General features: G+C 36.1%; 1 protein-coding gene across 5 annotated transcripts in view; it reads right to left on the reverse strand.

Annotated features, from left to right (window-relative positions):
• Positions 1-532: 532 nt before the first annotated feature.
• The window catches only part of LOC108004365 (uncharacterized), a 45,804-nt gene continuing 26,850 nt past the window's right edge, over positions 533-19,486 (reverse strand). For 2 of the 5 annotated variants that reach the window (XM_017067219.3, XM_017067220.3), the window contains exons 2-17: positions 18,415-18,681; positions 18,190-18,266; positions 16,566-16,779; positions 15,694-15,828; positions 15,546-15,575; positions 14,815-14,896; positions 14,493-14,687; positions 14,263-14,403; positions 13,817-14,057; positions 12,716-13,384; positions 11,363-12,336; positions 10,326-11,134; positions 9,303-9,615; positions 8,790-9,039; positions 8,018-8,245; positions 533-7,451 (exon numbers count right to left, since the gene is read on the reverse strand). In XM_017067219.3, coding sequence (XP_016922708.2) covers positions 7,246-7,451; positions 8,018-8,245; positions 8,790-9,039; positions 9,303-9,615; positions 10,326-11,134; positions 11,363-12,336; positions 12,716-13,384; positions 13,817-14,057; positions 14,263-14,403; positions 14,493-14,687; positions 14,815-14,896; positions 15,546-15,575; positions 15,694-15,828; positions 16,566-16,779; positions 18,190-18,266; positions 18,415-18,491 — 4,641 coding nt within the window. In that variant the 5' untranslated portion in view covers positions 18,492-18,681 and the 3' untranslated portion in view covers positions 533-7,245. Of the gene's footprint in view, positions 7,452-8,017; positions 8,246-8,789; positions 9,040-9,302; positions 9,616-10,325; positions 11,135-11,362; positions 12,337-12,715; positions 13,385-13,816; positions 14,058-14,262; positions 14,404-14,492; positions 14,688-14,814; positions 14,897-15,545; positions 15,576-15,693; positions 15,829-16,454; positions 16,780-18,189; positions 18,267-18,414; positions 18,682-19,486 lie in introns of those variants that run through there. The other 3 variants (XM_017067222.3, XM_017067221.3, XM_017067223.3) reach the window with 3 other exon arrangements.

Below are 19,486 nucleotides of genomic sequence, written 5' to 3' on the forward strand. Positions count from 1 at the left end.
ATTTCTTGAAAAAAATTATATCGATGTGACAATTACCATGTTAAGTTCATGATTATCGATTGAAATGATTTATGTATCTATACATTCAAGAACCGTAAATCGTATCATTATTTTTGGATATTTAATTTTTAGATAATATTTGTACGTGAATTCTTCATAAATATTAATTTATTAGTAATCCTATCAAAATTTTTTATTATTGATGTTAAAAAAACAGTGAAATAAAAAAAAATACATCGAGAAAAGGAATAGAGAATTTTCATCTGATCTTTTCGAAAATATTTTTCTTAAATCTCTACATTAGTAAAAATTATATAACATAGATTAAATTATTATTAAATTATTATTAAATTATATTAAATATTAAATTATTTCTCTTTATATTTTAAATAAAACTGGTTCCACCTTTAAAAAAAGAAGAAGAAAAAAAATTATAACAATACAACGAAATTAATGAACAATTATACAAAGAGAGAAACTTGAAACAATATATGAAATCAAAAAGACAGGATAAACAATGATGACAATGATATCAAAGACTCCGCTTTTTTTTTTTTATTAATCTATCTCATTTATGTATACGTAGATTTATTCACTTTTCATATGCATCCATATATTTATGTATAATGTATACATTGTTGTTACTTGTTGTTCATTGACGGTTGCATTCTCCGCAACTACAAACGATTCTCCATCGATTTAATTCCCCTCATTCTCTCAATCTTCATATTCCTTCATATCTCCCCGCAAACAACGTAACCACCGTTCGATCGACGATCGTTTCATACACCAACGACACTCGAGTTTATCGACTCTCGATTACGATTGCGCTGTTTACGATTGTCGAGCGAATAACAGGGGCGAGGTCTATCGAAACGTTCCAACGATCGTGCAATATCCGAGAGAAGAGGAGGAAACGCGATCGAAAACGTTGGAAAACATCGTTCTTTCCATCCATATCGTCGCGTATTTCTTCCTTCTCGCTCGTTCTCCTTCCTTCTTTCCATTCTTTTTCTCCATCCGGTTTAACGAACGCTCGCGTTTCGTCTCTTTGCTTCGAAAGAACCATTCGTTCTCTCGTTCCTGTTCGGCCGAAATCACGTCACAAAAGATTGTACAAAAGAACGACAAATGGCACGTTGGCCATCGAGGAAAATAAGGGCGAACGCCTCTCTTCAGGGGATGAAGAAAAGGCTTCCTAATGCCTCGTGAACACTGGTGTCTCGTTTTTCGAATCTCTTCTGATCACGCTCACGCGAATGTTAACGATTGTATTTGTTGATTAGAATTAACGAAACTTTTAACTTGGTAAAGTTTTTTTTCTTTTTTTTTTTTTTTTTGAAGATATAATTAGACATTAGAAAGTTAGCCATGTTTGATATTTGATACATTTTGTGAAATGTTATATAATATCGGTAGATAAAAGTACAATTTCAAATATATAATTAATATAAATTTGTAAATTGTTGGTAATCGATTATTATATTTATATTATAATAATTTATAATTATTTATTTGATATAAAAAGATGTCTTGATCTAAATTCGCGCAAGCGTGAATCATTCATAAGTTTATATCTGAAATCTCTTGCATGATAATTTATTTTATAATTTTAAGTGGTAATATTATAATTTTAAGTTATAAATTGCGAATTATATAGATGTTTTAGTAAAATTAATTTCTAAATTTATTTATAGAAATTCTATAAGAAAATTTGGTTAACAAATTTTTTTACTTTTACGTAATTGATATTATTTCAATCGTGCAAGAGGACTTTTCCAACATCGTACATCAATCTTCACAATGATCAAGCTAAAAATCACTTTAGAGCAATGAAATTTATAAAGGGAACATGTTTTCTATAAGTAAAACATGATGATTTGCATATCATTTTCTTTGAAATAAAAATAAAAAAAGCTTGCTGTTTTATTAACAGAAAAATGAATAAATTTAACAAAAAAAGAATTTGTCAAAAATCTAAATTAACAAATTTTTTATTTTTACAATTACGTAAATATATATGTTACAAACTGCAGAATTAATATAAAATCAATATTAATCGACAAAATTGTCTTTAAATGAAAAATAAGTCAAACAACAATGTCCCCTCTATATATTTTTTTTATTTAACTCCAAAGTTTTAAAAAACATTGATTTAACATTACAGGGGGTGAGGGAATAAGAGTAAAAAATCGACATCCGGCTACAACCGCGTATTAATCGTACAATTAGATACGACGACATACAATTGAGCAAACAATAGGACAGCAATGAAAGTTTTTTCGATCCAAATCCATTCGAACCCTTTGTTTCTTTTTAATCCCATCGAGTCCTCTTCCACCCCTTTTTCGCTCTCTTTCCATCGATCGACAATAGGAGATAAAACAAGATTCATACTCCATGATTATTTTTTTCTTCCTCTTATTTTCTCTCTGTTTTCTTTTTCTTTCGCGTGAAACGCGAGAATTCGAGTGGGACCATTTATACAGAAAATGACGACGTCGAAGAAAATGCGCCACGAGGACGCTGGAACGAGATCATTCGTGCGATTGATACGATCATTCGAGATATTACAAATAGATTAGAAAAAGGGTATACGTGCGAGTGTGCGACGAACGACGGCTTGATATTTAATTAATGGAGAGTGGAGGAGAAGCGAAGGGAGAGGGATAAGTTTGATGAGTTTGTTTTTTTTTTCTGAAGATCTTTTGGGTTTGGCTTTCAATAATGAAAGAATGAGAATGGTTTTTTTTTAAATTATAATTATCTTAATTGATTAATTAAAAAGAGATAAAATCAATTTTTAAATGAATTATTTTAATGAAATAAAAAGGATAATGTAATTTTGTAAAATTAAATATATTATATGAAGATAATATGAAAGATAAGATAATTTATTTAGGTAATATAGAAAAGTTTTTAAAAGTAATATTAATAATGATTAAAACTGTAACAAGTGAAAAAATTTTTAATATCAGAAAACCGTGGATAAAATTACATTATAATAAAAAAAGATCTAATAGTTTTTCAACATTTTTGGAATCTTTTTTTTTTAAAGAGTAAATACATTCAAGAATAAACAGCAATAAGTCGACAATAATTTTCACTCTCAACGCAACATCCATTAGTGAAATGAATAATTCTTTAGAACATTTTTTGACAGTTTTAATCTCAAATTAAATTTCGAATTTATTTGGGAATAAAACTATTGAGAGTTACTTTTGAGAATATCTTTTCACAAATGAAAATTGCATTGAGAATGATTCTCTGTAAGAGTAATTTTCAAATGCATTCGAATGCTTCCATTTGATAACACGAAGGAAAGACCATTCTCAGAATATTTGAACAACATTTTCTCCTCACTTCCAATCCACTCGATAGTTCAACGATAAATAGCGACAGAGCGTAAAGATATTAGAAAAAAAAAAATTGAAACGATGCGATCTTACAGCTGAACAGGAAAAATCCCAAAAACTGTTTTCTTTTTTTTTTGTGCTTGACAATTACGAGTGTGAAATTCAGACGAACGAAGACGAGTACGAGATATTTATTGTGGTCCTGGATGAAACTGTACTCGTGTTTCTTAGAATTAGAGATGAATCGTGTATAACCGATTCGAATGTGCGCGTAACGTTTTTATTTTCGTCACGGTGTTAAAAGGCTTACACGACGACGATTTCATAGGTAAACGTTTAGATTGGGCGCAGTGGATTTTACAATTAACGATATTGCGCGAGAATCACCGTACGACATTGCAATTTTCGTTTACTGAAAAATGAAATAAAGATGACGCTTCGTTAAATATATATTTTAAATATATATATTCTGTTTCGATGATTCGTTATTCAAGTTAATGTTCAGATACACGAGATAATTATTTGGAATATTTATTATCTGGTAAGTTTAATACAATGTTTGTTAATTACAATTCTTTTTGTAATATTTGAATTCTTTCTTTCATACAAAGTAAAAAAACAAAATTAAAATTGTTTTATTGCCATGAAAACATTATAAATTGAATAATAGAAGAATTATATTTCTCTAAAATATAGTAATTATAAATAAATTAAATAATTAATAAATTTAAAAATTCAAAGATTTTTACTTTAAGAATGGAATATTTAAAAATCTGTATATAGTGTCTGAATATTAATATTATTAATAATATTTTTAACAAAATTAATATATTTTCTATTAAATAATATAATATTATTATTATTAAAATATTTCAACTTAAAACAATAATTTGAAAATTTTCATTTAATAAAATAATGAACATTTAATAAAGTGATTAATTACATAATTCTTATAAAAATAATTGTTTATAAAATAAAATAATAGATGATTAATCATTAAGAAAACAAAATTCTTAAAATCACAAATCAAATATTATCAATATAACCTTTTGTTTTTTTTTAAATCTTATGAAATAATAAATTGCTATAATCGTACAGCGTATCTCGTCGCCTCATGCCCTCTCCTTTTTCCCTCTAGAAAACGTCGAAATTACACATCTCTCTCTCTCTCTCTCCCATACTTTCGATGACATTCACGATTAGCAATTTATCAGACGCGAAATTTAACCACGCGTCTTCGTTGCTTCGATTTACGATTAAATGTATAACATTTGTTTTTTTTTATTATATTTTTTTTTTATTTTCTTCTTTTTTTAATTAGATTGTTCTGAGCAATTGAGATCTAGTATTGGAGGGATTTCATATACCTGAAAATATTTAGTCACTTGCCTCGTCTCTCTTCCTATTCTCCTCCTCGTCTTGCTCCTGTTCGTCGATTTCTCACCATTTTCAATTTTTCACTTTCACCATTCGAACTCAAAACACCATTTATATATCTTCAATCTTCTCCGTTTTTTATCTCGATTCTTTCGTGTCCTCTTCTTATCACAATCTCGATGATTTCTTGACATATCTCTTCACTTTTTTTCTTTCTCTTCTTTAAAACGTTACATTGCCATTTTATTTTGTTTTATTCTTTTTTTTTTTTTTATTTGTGTGTTTCGTTTCTTTTTTTAAATTAGAATACTCTCTCTCTCTCTCTTTCTCTCTCTCTTTCTCTCTCCCTTTCACACATTACGCGTCTCATCCATCCTCCGCACACCGCACGCACTCACACTTATCTGAGAGTAACAATTGACATGCGTTTCGTAACTTTCCTAGCGTCTAGACAATGTATCCCTGCATTGTCTTTTAAATCCTTTTTCTTTTTTTTTTTTTATTATTTTTTCAAATACAACGTACTTCGTACGATATTTTTCTTTTTTTTTTCTTCCACGTAATTTTTTTCATTTTTTTTTCTTCTTCTTTTGTTCAACACCTGGCTACGATAAAGAAAGCCACGGTGAAATCTGTCAAGCGATTCGCAACGTCGCTGCGTTCTCTCAAGTCTTAAAGAGAAACGGGGGGAAAAAAAGGCGAGTATAAGTTTTTTCTTTTTTCATTCTCGTTTCGTTATTGATGTGCGAACGAGATTTTTCGTTTCTTTTTTTTTTCGATGAATGATCTTTAAACAGATTTTTTCTTTAATCGAAATCAATGTCGATGACAACGATGATGGATGCTGACAAGGATCGTTCGATCATTCGATCCTTATCCCTATTTCATTTCTGAACGATGACTAATTCGACTAATTCTCCTTTTATTTTTCTTGCCTTGGGTTTCGTGATAGGCCGAAAACTCGATACTTGAATCGGGCGAGATGCGTTTGGGATGGTTTGATGTTGTTTGTTTACCTATACATAACAATTATCGATATTTTCTATTGATTATTTTGAAATATTATCGCGTTACTTTCTAATTTTGAAAATATCGTAAATTTGTATCGAACGGATAAATGAAAATAAAATTAAAAGAATATCTTAATTATCAATTAATTGAATAGAATGCTTGTTACATAAGGAGATCGATTTTATCTCGATAGAAAAATAAATAGTGTAGATATTTATAATATCGTGACAAGATCGAATATAGATAAAAAAAAGCGGAGCATTACATTATCACATTTTATCATCACTGCAAAAGAGATTTCAATTCCAGTTCTTGCTAGGATATTATATCATCAATTCCCATTCAATTCAAGTTTTAAATCATTGACTTTTCAATTCGTATTTCCGGTTCTTATAATCGGCAAGAATAATTTAACACATATATAAATTCCATTAAAACGAAATATATCCACAATTTCTTGATTTCATCAAACACAATAAACAACAATTCACAATAATTGCTAATATAAAATTTAATAAATTTTTCAAGAAAAACACGACAAAGATATACAAGTAATTTTTCTTTTAATTAAGAGACTATGTAATTAAATGCTAAATACTATCACCAATTTCCACCACAGTTCTAACTATATTCTCAAGGGAACAACACGCTTTCTTCCAAACGCTATTTCCTCTAAAAGCATTCTCGCATCGAACAACGACAAAAGCACGAAACAACCATCAAACCATCCATTACAAAACCAATTCTCGACCGACACATTCCCTCTTTTGCCCTCATTCAGGCAGAAAGCTAGTTGCCGGAAAACAACAATGCAAGTAGGCCCATAGTTCTTCTTGCGTTGGCAATATATATAGGTCCATTTTTTTACATTAGAATCGTTCATTTTTGGCTAGATGAATCGCGAATGAAGGGGACGCACTCGATTCCGTTGGCTCATCTTCGATGGTCGCTAACGTTTCGATGGAATGACACTTAGGAACCTAACGAGAGAAATCGATCGACGACGTTCATATCTAAAACACGTTGTTTCGAACGATGCGGCCGTACTTTTTTTTCTTTTTCTTTTTTTCTTTTTTTTTTTTATCGTGTAAAAACGTCGAATTGCCCCGCTCCCGATCGATCTAACGATCTAACGATGCGGATCGTTGGAAGAAGAGAAACGAGCGAAGCGTCGCGAAGGAGAACCAATTAAATCGGTTCAAGGTTGGAGAAGCGGGGCAATTGTCGAGCAGGACGAGGGTTAATTTAATCCTAATGCGATCGAAGACGACACGGAGAGTTACGAGAATCCGCTCTCGATATTTTATTTTATTTTATCTATTTATTATTTTTCTTTTTCTTCTTCTCCTTCTTCATCTTCATCTTCTTTCCTGCTGCTAATAATTCGCTATTATCAGACTAGGTTTTTTTATTTTTTCTCTTCCCCAACTATCTTTTTCTTCTTTGTTTTCATTTTTCTATTTAACGATTCACTTTTTTGCGTTGCTAGGCAGTCCGTTCCTTATCTGAAGTACTTCAGACCGGCGACCAGCAGGAACTTCTCGATGAAAAGCTCGGAATCGAGGACGGCGATGTGCGCGGCTCGGCCAATCAGCGCGTTAGCCGTAGCCGGCAACGCGTGGTGCACGTCGTACCTGACCAGACTCACCCCCGAAGAGGACATCACTGGATAGAGGATATTGTGCACCATCTCACGATACGCTGCGCCTGTAAAAAGGTTGAAAATTGATGATTTTTGTGTGTTTTGTCGAAGTAAGTATAAAATGTGAATCGATATTGATATTTTTAGCATCTTAAAGAATGATAAAACAGATAAATAATGATATAATTTTGAGTGGTTATTATAGGAAAAGGACGAGATATTTAGATATTTATATCGATAAATTAAAAATATTGAAATAACATATGATGAAAATAAGAACGAGGAAAAATATTTTTCAATTTGCTACAATTAGTATATAAAAATTTTGAGTACTCTCCAAGGGATTAATTCCATTTCGGAAATAAATTTCATCCTCGCAAATGAAATCTACAAAGTATATGATATAAGAACTTGCAATTCGATTCTTCAAAGTTTCAATACGTTTTTTCCTTTTCACAGAAGAATTTCTTTGATAAAAAAAAAGAGAGAGGAAGAGAGAGAAGACGAATAGGAATTTACGTAAGATTTCTCGATGGAAGCTTCTCTTATCCAACCAACGATGTTCACTCGGGATTGACCGTTCAATAAAGTCGTATTATCCGGAAATAAATGAAAAATAAACGTCGATTACCTTGATCGGTCGAATCCCGCACAGCGGCTTTGCACAGCTCTATACGAGCGGAATGAAGGGGCACGTATCGATCCTGCGCGCTACCGCACAGGAGGACGTGTTTGAACTTTTCAAGATTGCTCTTCTGGCTGAGGCGGAACATGAACGATCGTCTGACATCCGACGCGTCTTTCATGGCCAATTGTAACAACGAGCCGGATTTCTTCAATTTCTGCATGAACCACATACCTGGACAGGATTTCATTACGAACGTTTGAAAATATATCTGTGGTTTATGGAGATTGATGATATTGCTTATCGATATATACCTTTCTATTCAAAGTGTTCCACCACGTATAATTTTATCATTTAAATTGTGATCGAGATCAAAATTATAATTATAATAAAAATTATAACTTTGAAATGGAACAAGTTTTACATTATGTTTTTTTTATTATCGGTGTTGAAATTTATATTCTATGAGAATTTTTAAATTTAATTAAGGATCGATAAAAATTTATAATACTAATATTAATATTTTGATGTTTCGTAGGTTAAAAGGAGAAAGAAGAAAAAAGAAAGAGAAAAAAAGAATGAGAGTATTTCGTCTACAATCTATTATTCTAGAAGATTCGTAAGTAAGACTAACAAATCTTGGATGTAAGGATTGTAAAGTAATTTTTATGGAAAATATCATTATATTATTCTTTATACATGTACGATCATTTTGATTTTAAAAAATGCTATAAAATTCTTTAAAAAACAAGAAACGATTTAAAATTTTCGATCTTACCTGCATTAACTAATCCACTGGTGTTATACAGTGTACCCAAGTGTGGACCGCTTAGGCTGAGAAAGGTATGCAAACGTGGAAGAAGCGGTCTTAATTGAGGCCGCGTCAGAGCGCTTCTTATGATGATGGTCCCTAAAGAATGTCCGATAAAGCTCACTTTCGTTGGGTTCAGGCCCGATGTCTCGATGTGATGGAGAATCTCGGCTACCAATCGATCGGTCATCGTATCAAAATCCGAGAAAGTATCACCCTTTTTAACAAACATAATATATAATAATTTATTCTGGTTTTCTCTTGAAAAAAAACATCGTTTTCTATATAAAAATCTTTCTATGCAAAAGAGGCAGAACAAGTCTAATATCTTTTCTAATTCTTTCTTTCAAAAGAATATAACAAAAAGCTTTCGATTTACCATCCCCCCTTTTGTTTCAATGAATTGTTACCTCGATGAAAATCCTTTTACGCATGCAAAAGGGCGAATAAACGAAACGGATTCATTTTAAAAATCTTCACCTGATTTCTCTCGGACATTAAAAAATCTAGATGCGCCCCGGGAAGACTGAGTTCCAAGTACGTCTTGACCAAACGAAGATCAGCTGGATTGCCGTCGAGACCATGGACACAGATGATGAGATGGGCACCTTCCGGCGAGAACAGCCGATACTCGTTGCTGATGTGGAAGTACGGCATGGTCGAGGCCAGGGTCGGATAATCACTAAGAGGCACATTCGATCTTAGAGGTTTTACCGACGACGGGGTCAGGAAGTCACCGTATCCAAAGGAATGGGCACGTTTATGGAAACGCAACTGCGCTTCCTTTCGTTCTCTAGAGAGGATAAGGTAGACAAAGAGAAACTTAACTACGAAAAAACACAAATAGACAGACGAAAGCTATCGTTGAAACTCAAAGAAAGCGGGTCGAATACAGCCGTGGATATTTGCGAACAAAGGAGGAAGGAAACAGCGAAAATAATAATAATTGCACGATACTATTTGATAATTTTCTCGAAAGGTGAAAACGATGGGTGTTACGAACGAAGGAGCTATTCAGAGGCCATAGGATTTTGTCAAATCTTTTCATATTTTTCCTAGCGTTGCAAGTGACTAATATTTGGACAACGATGCACGCTACTAAGTTCTCAGCAAAATTAATTGTAATACTGGTGAAGCATCAGGATATTCTATTCTAGAAAACACAAGTAGTTCTAAACTTTCTGAAATTAAATTGCATTTAATTCCTTCTTCTTATCTTACCGATACGCCGTGAATAAATTAGCAATTTGAAAAATTCGCAGCCTGCCAATGAATGCATACAATCTTTAATATATTTTGAAAAATCTGTTTCCATAACGATTCTATCCAATAAGACTTCTCCTAATTTCAAAAACACGCGGAGAGAATGAAATATTTTATTTTAAACAAGTTAATTACATACTGCAAACTGCAAACTTTTCAAAATACAAACCTCGCACTCAACGAAATAACACTCAACGAAATTTCACCCGAAACATCTGAAATCATCGATCAACAACGCACCTGTATATCTTCCCTGAGAAGCTCATCTGCCTCTTGAACTCCTCCTTGCACTTCTTGAAATTAATCGCCTCGTCCTGTGTCGATTGCAACATCTCCTTCCCCTCTTGATAACAGTCCAAACAAATATCCCTGGCCCCGTACGGAGGATCCCTGCTTTCCCTCTCCCTCTCTCTCTCCCTATTCTTCTGAGGGCTGCAAGGGGCGGTTTTCGTCTGTTTCGGACTTCTGACCGGTTTCACCGTTTCGTAAACGTGGTAAAGAGGATTGTCGATGATGGCAGGGGGGTCGCGGAATTCCTCGGGGGGCGGTGGCTCGTCCTGGAACATCTTCGGCGGTGGGAGGCGCACCTCCTCGTACGAGTGCTCTTCTACGCTCTCCTTGGTCGGGGGTGGCCTCTCCTTCCTCGGCACGATTCTCGATAATTTCTGGCGAAGCTGCTCGCTCGACAGCTTCGCGTTCCTGCGCTGCTCCGAGCTCGACGTGTCCCCGCTGCTCACCCAACCGGAACACTCGGACGTCAGGTTGCTGGAACTGGAGCTGGTTGTCGGGCTGCTTGGTCTGCTGGACGGCGGGCTGAGCGGGTTCGGAATGACGGGAAGATTGTTGCTAAGGCTGTCCTTGCTGTCGCGTATAGGCATGCAAGGCAATGAAACAGCGCTCCGTGGCACTACCACCTTGTTCTGCGCCACGGGTACGCTGGCGCATCTCAGTCTTTTCACGCTCGGCGCCGGGGCGCCGGCGCTCGATGTGTCGGAAGGCGTCGTGCCGTTCGTAGCTGGTGTCTCCATGGGAGATTTGATGGGCTCCACCTGTAATAAAGAGGATGGTTCGATCAAGAATTAAAGCCTAAATTTCGAGAGCAGATATTAATTTTATAGATTGCATCTAAGTGTTTAGAATCGACGAAGAAATCTTTACAAGAACTGATATATAGGAATAGTTTTGGTTTTAGAATTTAACATATCTCTTTAGAGGATCTTTAGAAAAAATGGAAAAATTTGGAATTCGAATTTTTCGAATTGATATAATAATCGTACCTTCAAAATAATCTTATTATTATTCTCCACCTCCAAAACGTTCGTGGTAGGTACAGGAGGTGGGGGGCGATACTTGGGCAAAGGAGCGACAGCGGGGTCTTGATAAGCCGGAGGAGGTGGTGCCGGTTTCCTATTTCGATGACTGCACTTCTTGCTCTCCTCAGTCGGATGATCTATGTCCAGCACAGGGGCTGAATGCGGCCTTCGACCGTGCTTGTCCTTCCTCTTCTCAGTCGCTCGATGCTGCTCCTTCTTCGGCTCCGACATCGCGGTCATCACTTTGTAGAACATCTCATTGGTCAATTCCTGCATTTTATTCTCCTCGTTCTGCTGCCTCCTGTGCTTCTCTTCCCCGGCGTAACACGGTGTCACGCCATTTCGAGGCGACTTGACAGCAGCTCTCTCCTCTCTTCTCCTCGGCCTTTCCCTTCGGAAATCGCAGTACTCGTTACGATCGACGTCGTCCACCAATCTCTCCGTGCTCTTCGGTCTTCTGGGTCTATCTGCCTCCCCGTGTGTCCGTCCGCTGGTGCCATTGGTGCGATAGAAGAACGAATCCGTGGTATTCGATGTGTAATTCGACCTTTTGTACAAAGGATCAACCATCATCGAGTGACTGCTAGGCAATCCATTTCCGCCATTCATCGACTCCTGGATCTCTCGATTCCGTTGATTCAATCCTGAGCCGGTCTTCCCGATCGTGTGATACCTACGAGACTCCAGTCCGTTCGTTTGACTGTATTTGCCGCCCGTTTGATGAATCTGTTTGCGTGAATTGCCACGATACGTCACCCTGTCCAGGGTAGCCGTGTGAAGAGGCTGTTGTTCTGGAAAGAAAGTGTCGCCATTGACGCTTGCCTTGTTAGAGAGGAAGTTGGTTTGATCGTTGGTAGTCGTGGATAATGGTTGGCGTGATGCTAGTCGATGACTGCGTGGCTCTAGGCGAATTCTTCTTGTGTCCAGGGAGTGATAATCTGTAGAAGAATGAAAGAATGTTGGTGCAAACAATATGGAGGATTGTAAAGAATCTACAACATATTATAGGAACAGATTTTCTCAACATTTTCTCAACTAATAATGAAATAACGTGTAAGATGGTTTAATATTTCATTTAACATGAGCATTATATTATAAAGCATTTCGAATAATGCATCAATATAAATTATTATGACAATATATTATATAATAAATCTTTGGAATTCCTAAAATACATTAATACATATAATACATTGATTTTTGCATTAAATCATTGGAAACAATTGATATGAATTAAAAAATTGAAAAAAATAAAAAAAAAAAGAAGAAATATGAAAAAGTTCTACAAAAGAGATAATCAAATTTCTATTATCCTACCTTCAGCAACGTTGGGAGATTTATTCTCGTTCCAGCAGTCTGTCATCTGGCCATGATCCATCGTTCCCAAACACGTGGGCACGGTGAGCGTTTGTTCGCACGACTTGTTCGACGGTCTATAACCAGGCAACTGTCCACCAGGTGGCAGTTCGGGGAACATGGCCGCAAGGAGCGACGTAATCGAGGTGTTCTGAGGATCGGTCTGTTGCCCAGGTAGCACCAACATCTGCGTGGATTTGGCACGTGGTAAGGGAACGACCGGTGTCGATCCAAGGGATGGATTTGGCGCGGAGCAGGCTTGCTGGCCGGAAGGAGGGAAAAGCGTGCTACTGGACGGCGCTGTCGATCTTTGCCTTCCTCTCGAAGGAACTGTCGCTGGCGGTGTAACGTTTCGGCTTCCGCCTCTTTGTCTCGGAAACAATTGCGTGGACACCGATCGAGGAAGAGTCTTTGGCGAGGTTCTTGGTTGAACTGGTTGGGCGATATCCGGACCGAGTTGGTCCAAGGATTTGCTGTGCCTGGCAGGAAGCGTGGAGGGCGTGAGCGTCAGCCGGCCTTGCACAGATCCGATGTCCTGGGCTGCACCTTCGCTCCTTGGCGACCAGATGCCCATAGATCGAGACTCGAGAATCGCTGCGATTCCGCAACTACAGTCATCTATACCGGGAACTGAAAGGATGTTTCGATTCATGATTAATAATTGAAAAATAAATAAGATAGACAAAGGATAGATAAAGTTTAAAGATTGTATAATTAGTAGATTTTTAAAGATTTTTTTGATCATGAATATTTGAATTATGATTCAAAGAAGAGAAGAAATATTGGCTTATTAAAAAATCACGGCATTTTTAAAGTCATTTTTAATATCAGTCACTTCTTAATTATCAAAGAGTCGAAGAAAAGATTTTTTTTTTATTTTTACGAATAAAAATTAAATAATATTTCCAGAATAGAAAATTTTAAGAAAATCTTAATTCAATTGATAAAAGATTTATTATTTATTATTATTATTATTATTATGAATCTTTCGTACAGAAAGATTGTAGCCATTTCTGGCACAATCAGATATCGAGCTCATCTCTTTTCTCCGCACACACTTACCGCTGTTTCTGTGCCTCTGTTTCATATCCACGTACTGATCCTCGAAGATCAAAGGCAGGGAATGAAGATCTCCGTCCAATTCCGGACAATGCACTGGCAATGGAGGCAAAGAGGCGAGATATCGCGATCTTCGTGCAGCCTCGCTCACTGCCTGATACGACTGATAATTCGCGTCGTAACAACCCCACGCAGATGTCCTGGGATTCTCCAACACGAAGAAACCTTCCGCGAAACGTTTCACCTATTTGAATTAATTGAAAACAATAATTTGAATACTCGATTTAATATCTCTTCAAAATCATCAATGTGATAATTTATCGATATAAAAAAAAATGTTCCAAATATTTTTGGAATATTTTAACACGAAATTATTTTTATATCGTGCTTATAAAATCAAAAAAAGATCGAAAAATTAAGAAAAATAATATAGAAGAATCGTGTTGTACCCTCAATTGATGATGGATCCTCGCAAGATGCTGATGAACAGCTTCACGCCCTGAGAACACCTCCAGAAAGTGTTGCCAGAGAACGATATTTTGTGCGCAGAGTTGAGCGATATCGGTTTCCTCCGTGTCCATCATCTGCAACTATATATACGCGCAAATTTTTACCAAAGAAAGAATTCGAAAAGGGACTAAAACGATGGTTCCGTATCTTCCGATATCGGAGGACCGACCTTGGTAATTTCTTTGTGCGTGTTCTGAGCGAGCTCGAGCGCCCTTTGTTGGCAAGAAGGTAGCAACCGCGCTAAATCGGCCAAGTCGTTGAGCAAAGATTCCCTTGCGGCCAAAAGTAACCTGATTACTTCCTGTTGAACCAGTTTCGCGTGTTGGATTCTCGTGGCCGAGCCGACGCATCTCGTCGTCGTTTCCTATAACGATTATGAATTTCTCGTTCGATATATTTTTTTCTTTTTTTTCTCCCTCTCACGAGTGTGTGTCACGACGAGTGAAATCGATTGGGATAGGTTGAATGAAGCCAAGCTCGTGTAAACTCACGATATTTCCTAACTGGGCATTGTTGTCTCCGTTCGCTGCAGACTGTTTAAATTGCAGCCACGGCTTCCCTCCACGCGGCGCGCTGCAAGCATATTAGCCAGTTAATTATCTACCCGCGATGTTAATTGAAACACAATCGAACCAGTGGCCAGTCGGGCGGAATGGAATTTTTCGATTAAAGCGATTAAAGGATTGGACGTGATTTAGATTCGTAATTCGGTTTTAACTTCTCGATCCTGGATTTCTTTTTTTTAACAAATTTGATTTTCAATCGAATTGAAAAAAAAAGGTAATTGTGAAATTAAGTATTATCTTGGGATGGGATCGAATAGAATTGAATGGAATGGGAATATAAATTTTTTCCACGCATTCTTTTTTGGCTAATCATCATCATCACAGAATATAATCCAATTTAGATTATAAATTTGGTAATTTATTACGATGTAAATTTATTTTTTATTATTTTAAAAATAATTAATTTACTATTATCTTTAATAATTTTATGCGCGTATTAAAACTTGAGCCATCGTATAGAAATCAAATTGAAACCAATTCCGTCATACATTTCGACGATTTTAAAATTTAAAATTTCTCAGAAAGTTAGATTTCTGAGTGGTATAAAAATGCAAGAATTTAAAAAATCGAGGGAAATAATGATTTAAAATTTCCATATAATCGACCATCTCATCGATATTTTCGTTATAAGATATATGCGCATATTACAAACTTACCAGCTCTGCACATAATGAAGTATGCTCTTCCTACGCATAACACAGAAACACGATCATACGAGCATATAGACAGAGAGAGAAAAAAAAATTTCCATAATTAACAAACGTATAAACAAGAACCGGAAGAAGATTTCAACTTGATACCGACTTGATATAGGGTTGATGAAGGGCCACGAGGCAGGCATGGATCGTGATGGAGACTGCGGCAAGATGAAAGTAATCGAAGAGCACCGGCAAATGATAGTGAAGTCCCTTCGTGGGCGCGAAGTTCAGCTGCAACGCCCTACAAAGCGAAAAGCAAACGAAACTTCGTCAAATCTTCAAGATGGAACACGAAAGACCAAGGTTATCGATTTATTGTTAGACTTGTGAGAAAAATCTGAGTGAATATTTTATCTTTTCCTAATGAGAATGATATTTGGAATCATCTTATCTTTGTTACAATTTAATGGTAACGTAATTGTGATAATTGGAAATGAATATGGATTTATTAGAATTCAAAAGGAAAAGAGAAAAATAAAGAGAAGAGCACATTCAGGATCATCAAAGTTTTCCTAATAGGGCCTTAGATACGAGGATAAATAATATATAGAATAATTAAACCAAGCCAGAGCAGAGATTATTTTTAAAACAATCGTACCTCTGTTGGAACAAAAAGGTATAATATATCGATACCGATATAAACATTAATATTTCACTTATCCAAAATAATAATAAAGAAGAATTTTACATCGAAATAATGGTTTCTGGATCTTAAGAATTATTTTTAAGAGCTAAAAAAAATTCCAAAATTCCGAAAACCATCGATTATCAAGTGATGATACGTAGATGACGTATCTCTCCTTTATTTCCTTTATTCCCCTTATTTCCCCTCCAATTCTTACGTTACAAACTAAAACTCTCTCTCACGGTTCTTCCATAACGTTTGTGGCAATCTCCCTTCCAGAAACCGCAATCTGTTCCCCAAGCCTCACGCTCGGCCGATCGCCGCGTTTCTATGGGGCCAAGACGTTGCCTCACCTAGAGGACACGCAGGCCATGTTCCCAGGCTGCGTTGGCTCGCTGAACCATAGCTCGACACCGAGATTGAAGTGGGTTCGGGAAAGCACCTCCTCGATCTTGTGACTGTGCACGAGCACGTGAGCACGGAATAGGACCGAGGTGCCGAGTGTCACCTCCTCGTTTCTGTAAAGGATCTGAAACCGCTTGCTCGTCCCTGGCGCCTCCAACGAGTCTGGGAACAACACAATAAAATTTGACGGATCTTCGCCAATATGTTATCATTGAAAAGAAAAAAATATCGATTTATGAATTTTCTCAATTACACAATCATGCGAAATCGTCTTACGATTATCGTGAATTTGAAAATAGATTTGTACCAAATCGAATAAAGATCTCGCATCACTTTTTAGATCACAAATCTTCGATAGCATTTCGAGGAACGTGAGAATGAAGTCTCGTCCACAGAATTTTTCATTTCTATCAAGTAAGATCTTTAATACGAATGCGTGAACGGGGCTTTCGGTTTTGGTCTCATTCGTACGTTTCTGTGAGAGAAACGGTCGGAGTGTATGGCGTATAATGAAGCGCGATACAAACGATCGAGAGAAGTTTCTAACGCTATCAAGTGTGGCTCGGTTTGAACTAGTTCGAAATTCTCGTTGTCTAACTCTCGGCGGGGCGAATTCAACGAGTTTTCTGGGACCACCGGTGACGCGAAAGTTTCCACCTCCGGGGGGCGGATGCGAGAAAGTTCTTTGAATCGGTGGACACGCGTCGCCACGGGAAAGGGGTGGTAATTTGTGGAAACTCGGTTACCATTGATTGTTTGATTCTTACGAGTGGGAAAGAGAGATGATTGTTGGTTTTTGGCAGATATGGGCGCGTGGGTGGTGTTAATGGAGCGTAGTTTATTTGAATGAAATGTTCTAAAATTGGAGAGGAAGTTTTTTTTTAATCGATCTTGTTTGAACAATCTTCTTGATTGTAAAATTGCAAATGAACTTTTTTGAAGTAAAGTAATGTTTGAATAATATTCTAATGAAAATTGCGGCTTTTTTTTATATGCATAGCATATATAAAACTGAGAATGAAACGACGTCATCGAAGAATAATTTCTTGCCTGAATGAATTTTTATTCATGCAAGTTACGAATGTGCGCTATCTCGAAAAAGAATTCTCTTTATCTCATGAATGTAAAGCAGTGCCATTTATCTTTGAGACTTATTCGTTGCAGAGTTTCTTCCAATAACGAATAACACTTCTATATTTATTCGCGAGGGTATTTTTTTAAGAGTATTTTTTTATTCATCATTCGGAATATTATATTTTTTTCACTGAAAAAACCAGATTCGTTTTTGTTTCAAAATGAAAATAGAAATAACTATTTTCTCTACTATTTTTTTTCAAAATCATCTAATATTTCACGAATAAAAAAAGAAATACCGTTAAAAATTATTCAGAACAATAAACGAACGATTTATCATTTCTCCGACAAATTTAAGCAAAAATTACATTAGAGAATCTATCTAAAATCTCTAAATTATTTCACCTCTCACTCTTATCTCAAACTCTTATCTTCACCTCTCACGCTATCTCTCTCCCCTTTCGATGGAACAGAAAATTCAAAAGGGGGTGTACTCACGGTTCCGCAGCTGGTTAACCTCCACCTTGACAGGCAGTTTCGGCGACACTCTGAGGGCGGTTCGTATCTGGTAATACCTGCGAAATTGGGAAATCGTCGATAATCCTGGGGGAGAGTATAAGCCGTTGCAATTACGCGATCCAGCCGGCTATACGAAAATCACTGCCTCCTTCTTCCTCCCCCAGAGAGGAAGAGAGAGGAGGAGGAGGAGGAGGATCCGCTTACCCACGCTGGAACAGGTCGACATTGTAGAACTTGCAAAGCTCGAGGGAGAACTCGAGTGTGGCCTGTAGATCGCTCATCTCGATCACGCCGCTCGCGACGCCACCCCTCTCCACCCTTCGTCCTTCCAATCCTCCCCTTTAATCGAACGAAGACCAGCTCCGCACGTCGCGACGATTCACGAGGGATGAACACTGTCGTTCAAGGTCTGGCCGAGGTTCCCGGCTCCTTCCTGCCATCCTGTCCCCACGTTTCAACGTCCGAGGCAACCTGTCAAAGAAAGGAAAAGATCGGGATCTTTCCAAGTTCTTTCTTTCCGATCAGTGGATCTATCCCTCGATGCTTTTTACGACACGTTGAATCGCGTCCAAAAGGTGCTCGAATCGTTATCACAGTGGATAAGAACGTATATCGAAATTCTGGGTTAGTTGTTTTTTCACTGCCTCTTTTTATCGGCAAATACGTATCGTTGGGATTGTGATGCTTTCGTCCGCTCTTAATCAAAAGTCTTGGAAGATTTTGTGCTTTTATTACGATGATTGGTATAAGTGTTCGATTATTGGAGTATAGATTTATTAATTGTTGATTCAGTTATTTATTTAAGTATATCGGGCATTAGTAGTTAATATTTTAGTAATTAATTATGTGGAACTAATAGTCAAGTGTTAATAAAACTTTGATATTTTATGGAAATGGTTAATTTTAATTGTTATTTGTTATTTTAAAATTATCAATAGAAATATCTTAAGACTTTTGAACGGTTATATATGAACATATATATACTATTTAAAAAGTTTATATGACCAAATTATTTATATTAATTACAAAAATATTTGAACATTGAGATTTCAAAAGAAAAATATGTATAATGCAGATATAAAAAATAGAAAAATCTAAAGAATAAAAATAAAATATTGAAAATTAATACATATATATATATACAGAAATCTAACCATGAACGTTTCTTCTTCTTTAGTTTCTCCAAATACTTTACCATTCATGAGAAGAATGCCAGTAATATTTGAACATCGTGTATAAGGTTTCTTTATTATTCCATCTACTCAGAAATCATCGA

Source organism: Apis cerana, linkage group LG10 (genome assembly GCF_029169275.1).
Source record: "Apis cerana isolate GH-2021 linkage group LG10, AcerK_1.0, whole genome shotgun sequence".
NCBI lineage: Eukaryota > Metazoa > Arthropoda > Insecta > Hymenoptera > Apidae > Apis > Apis cerana.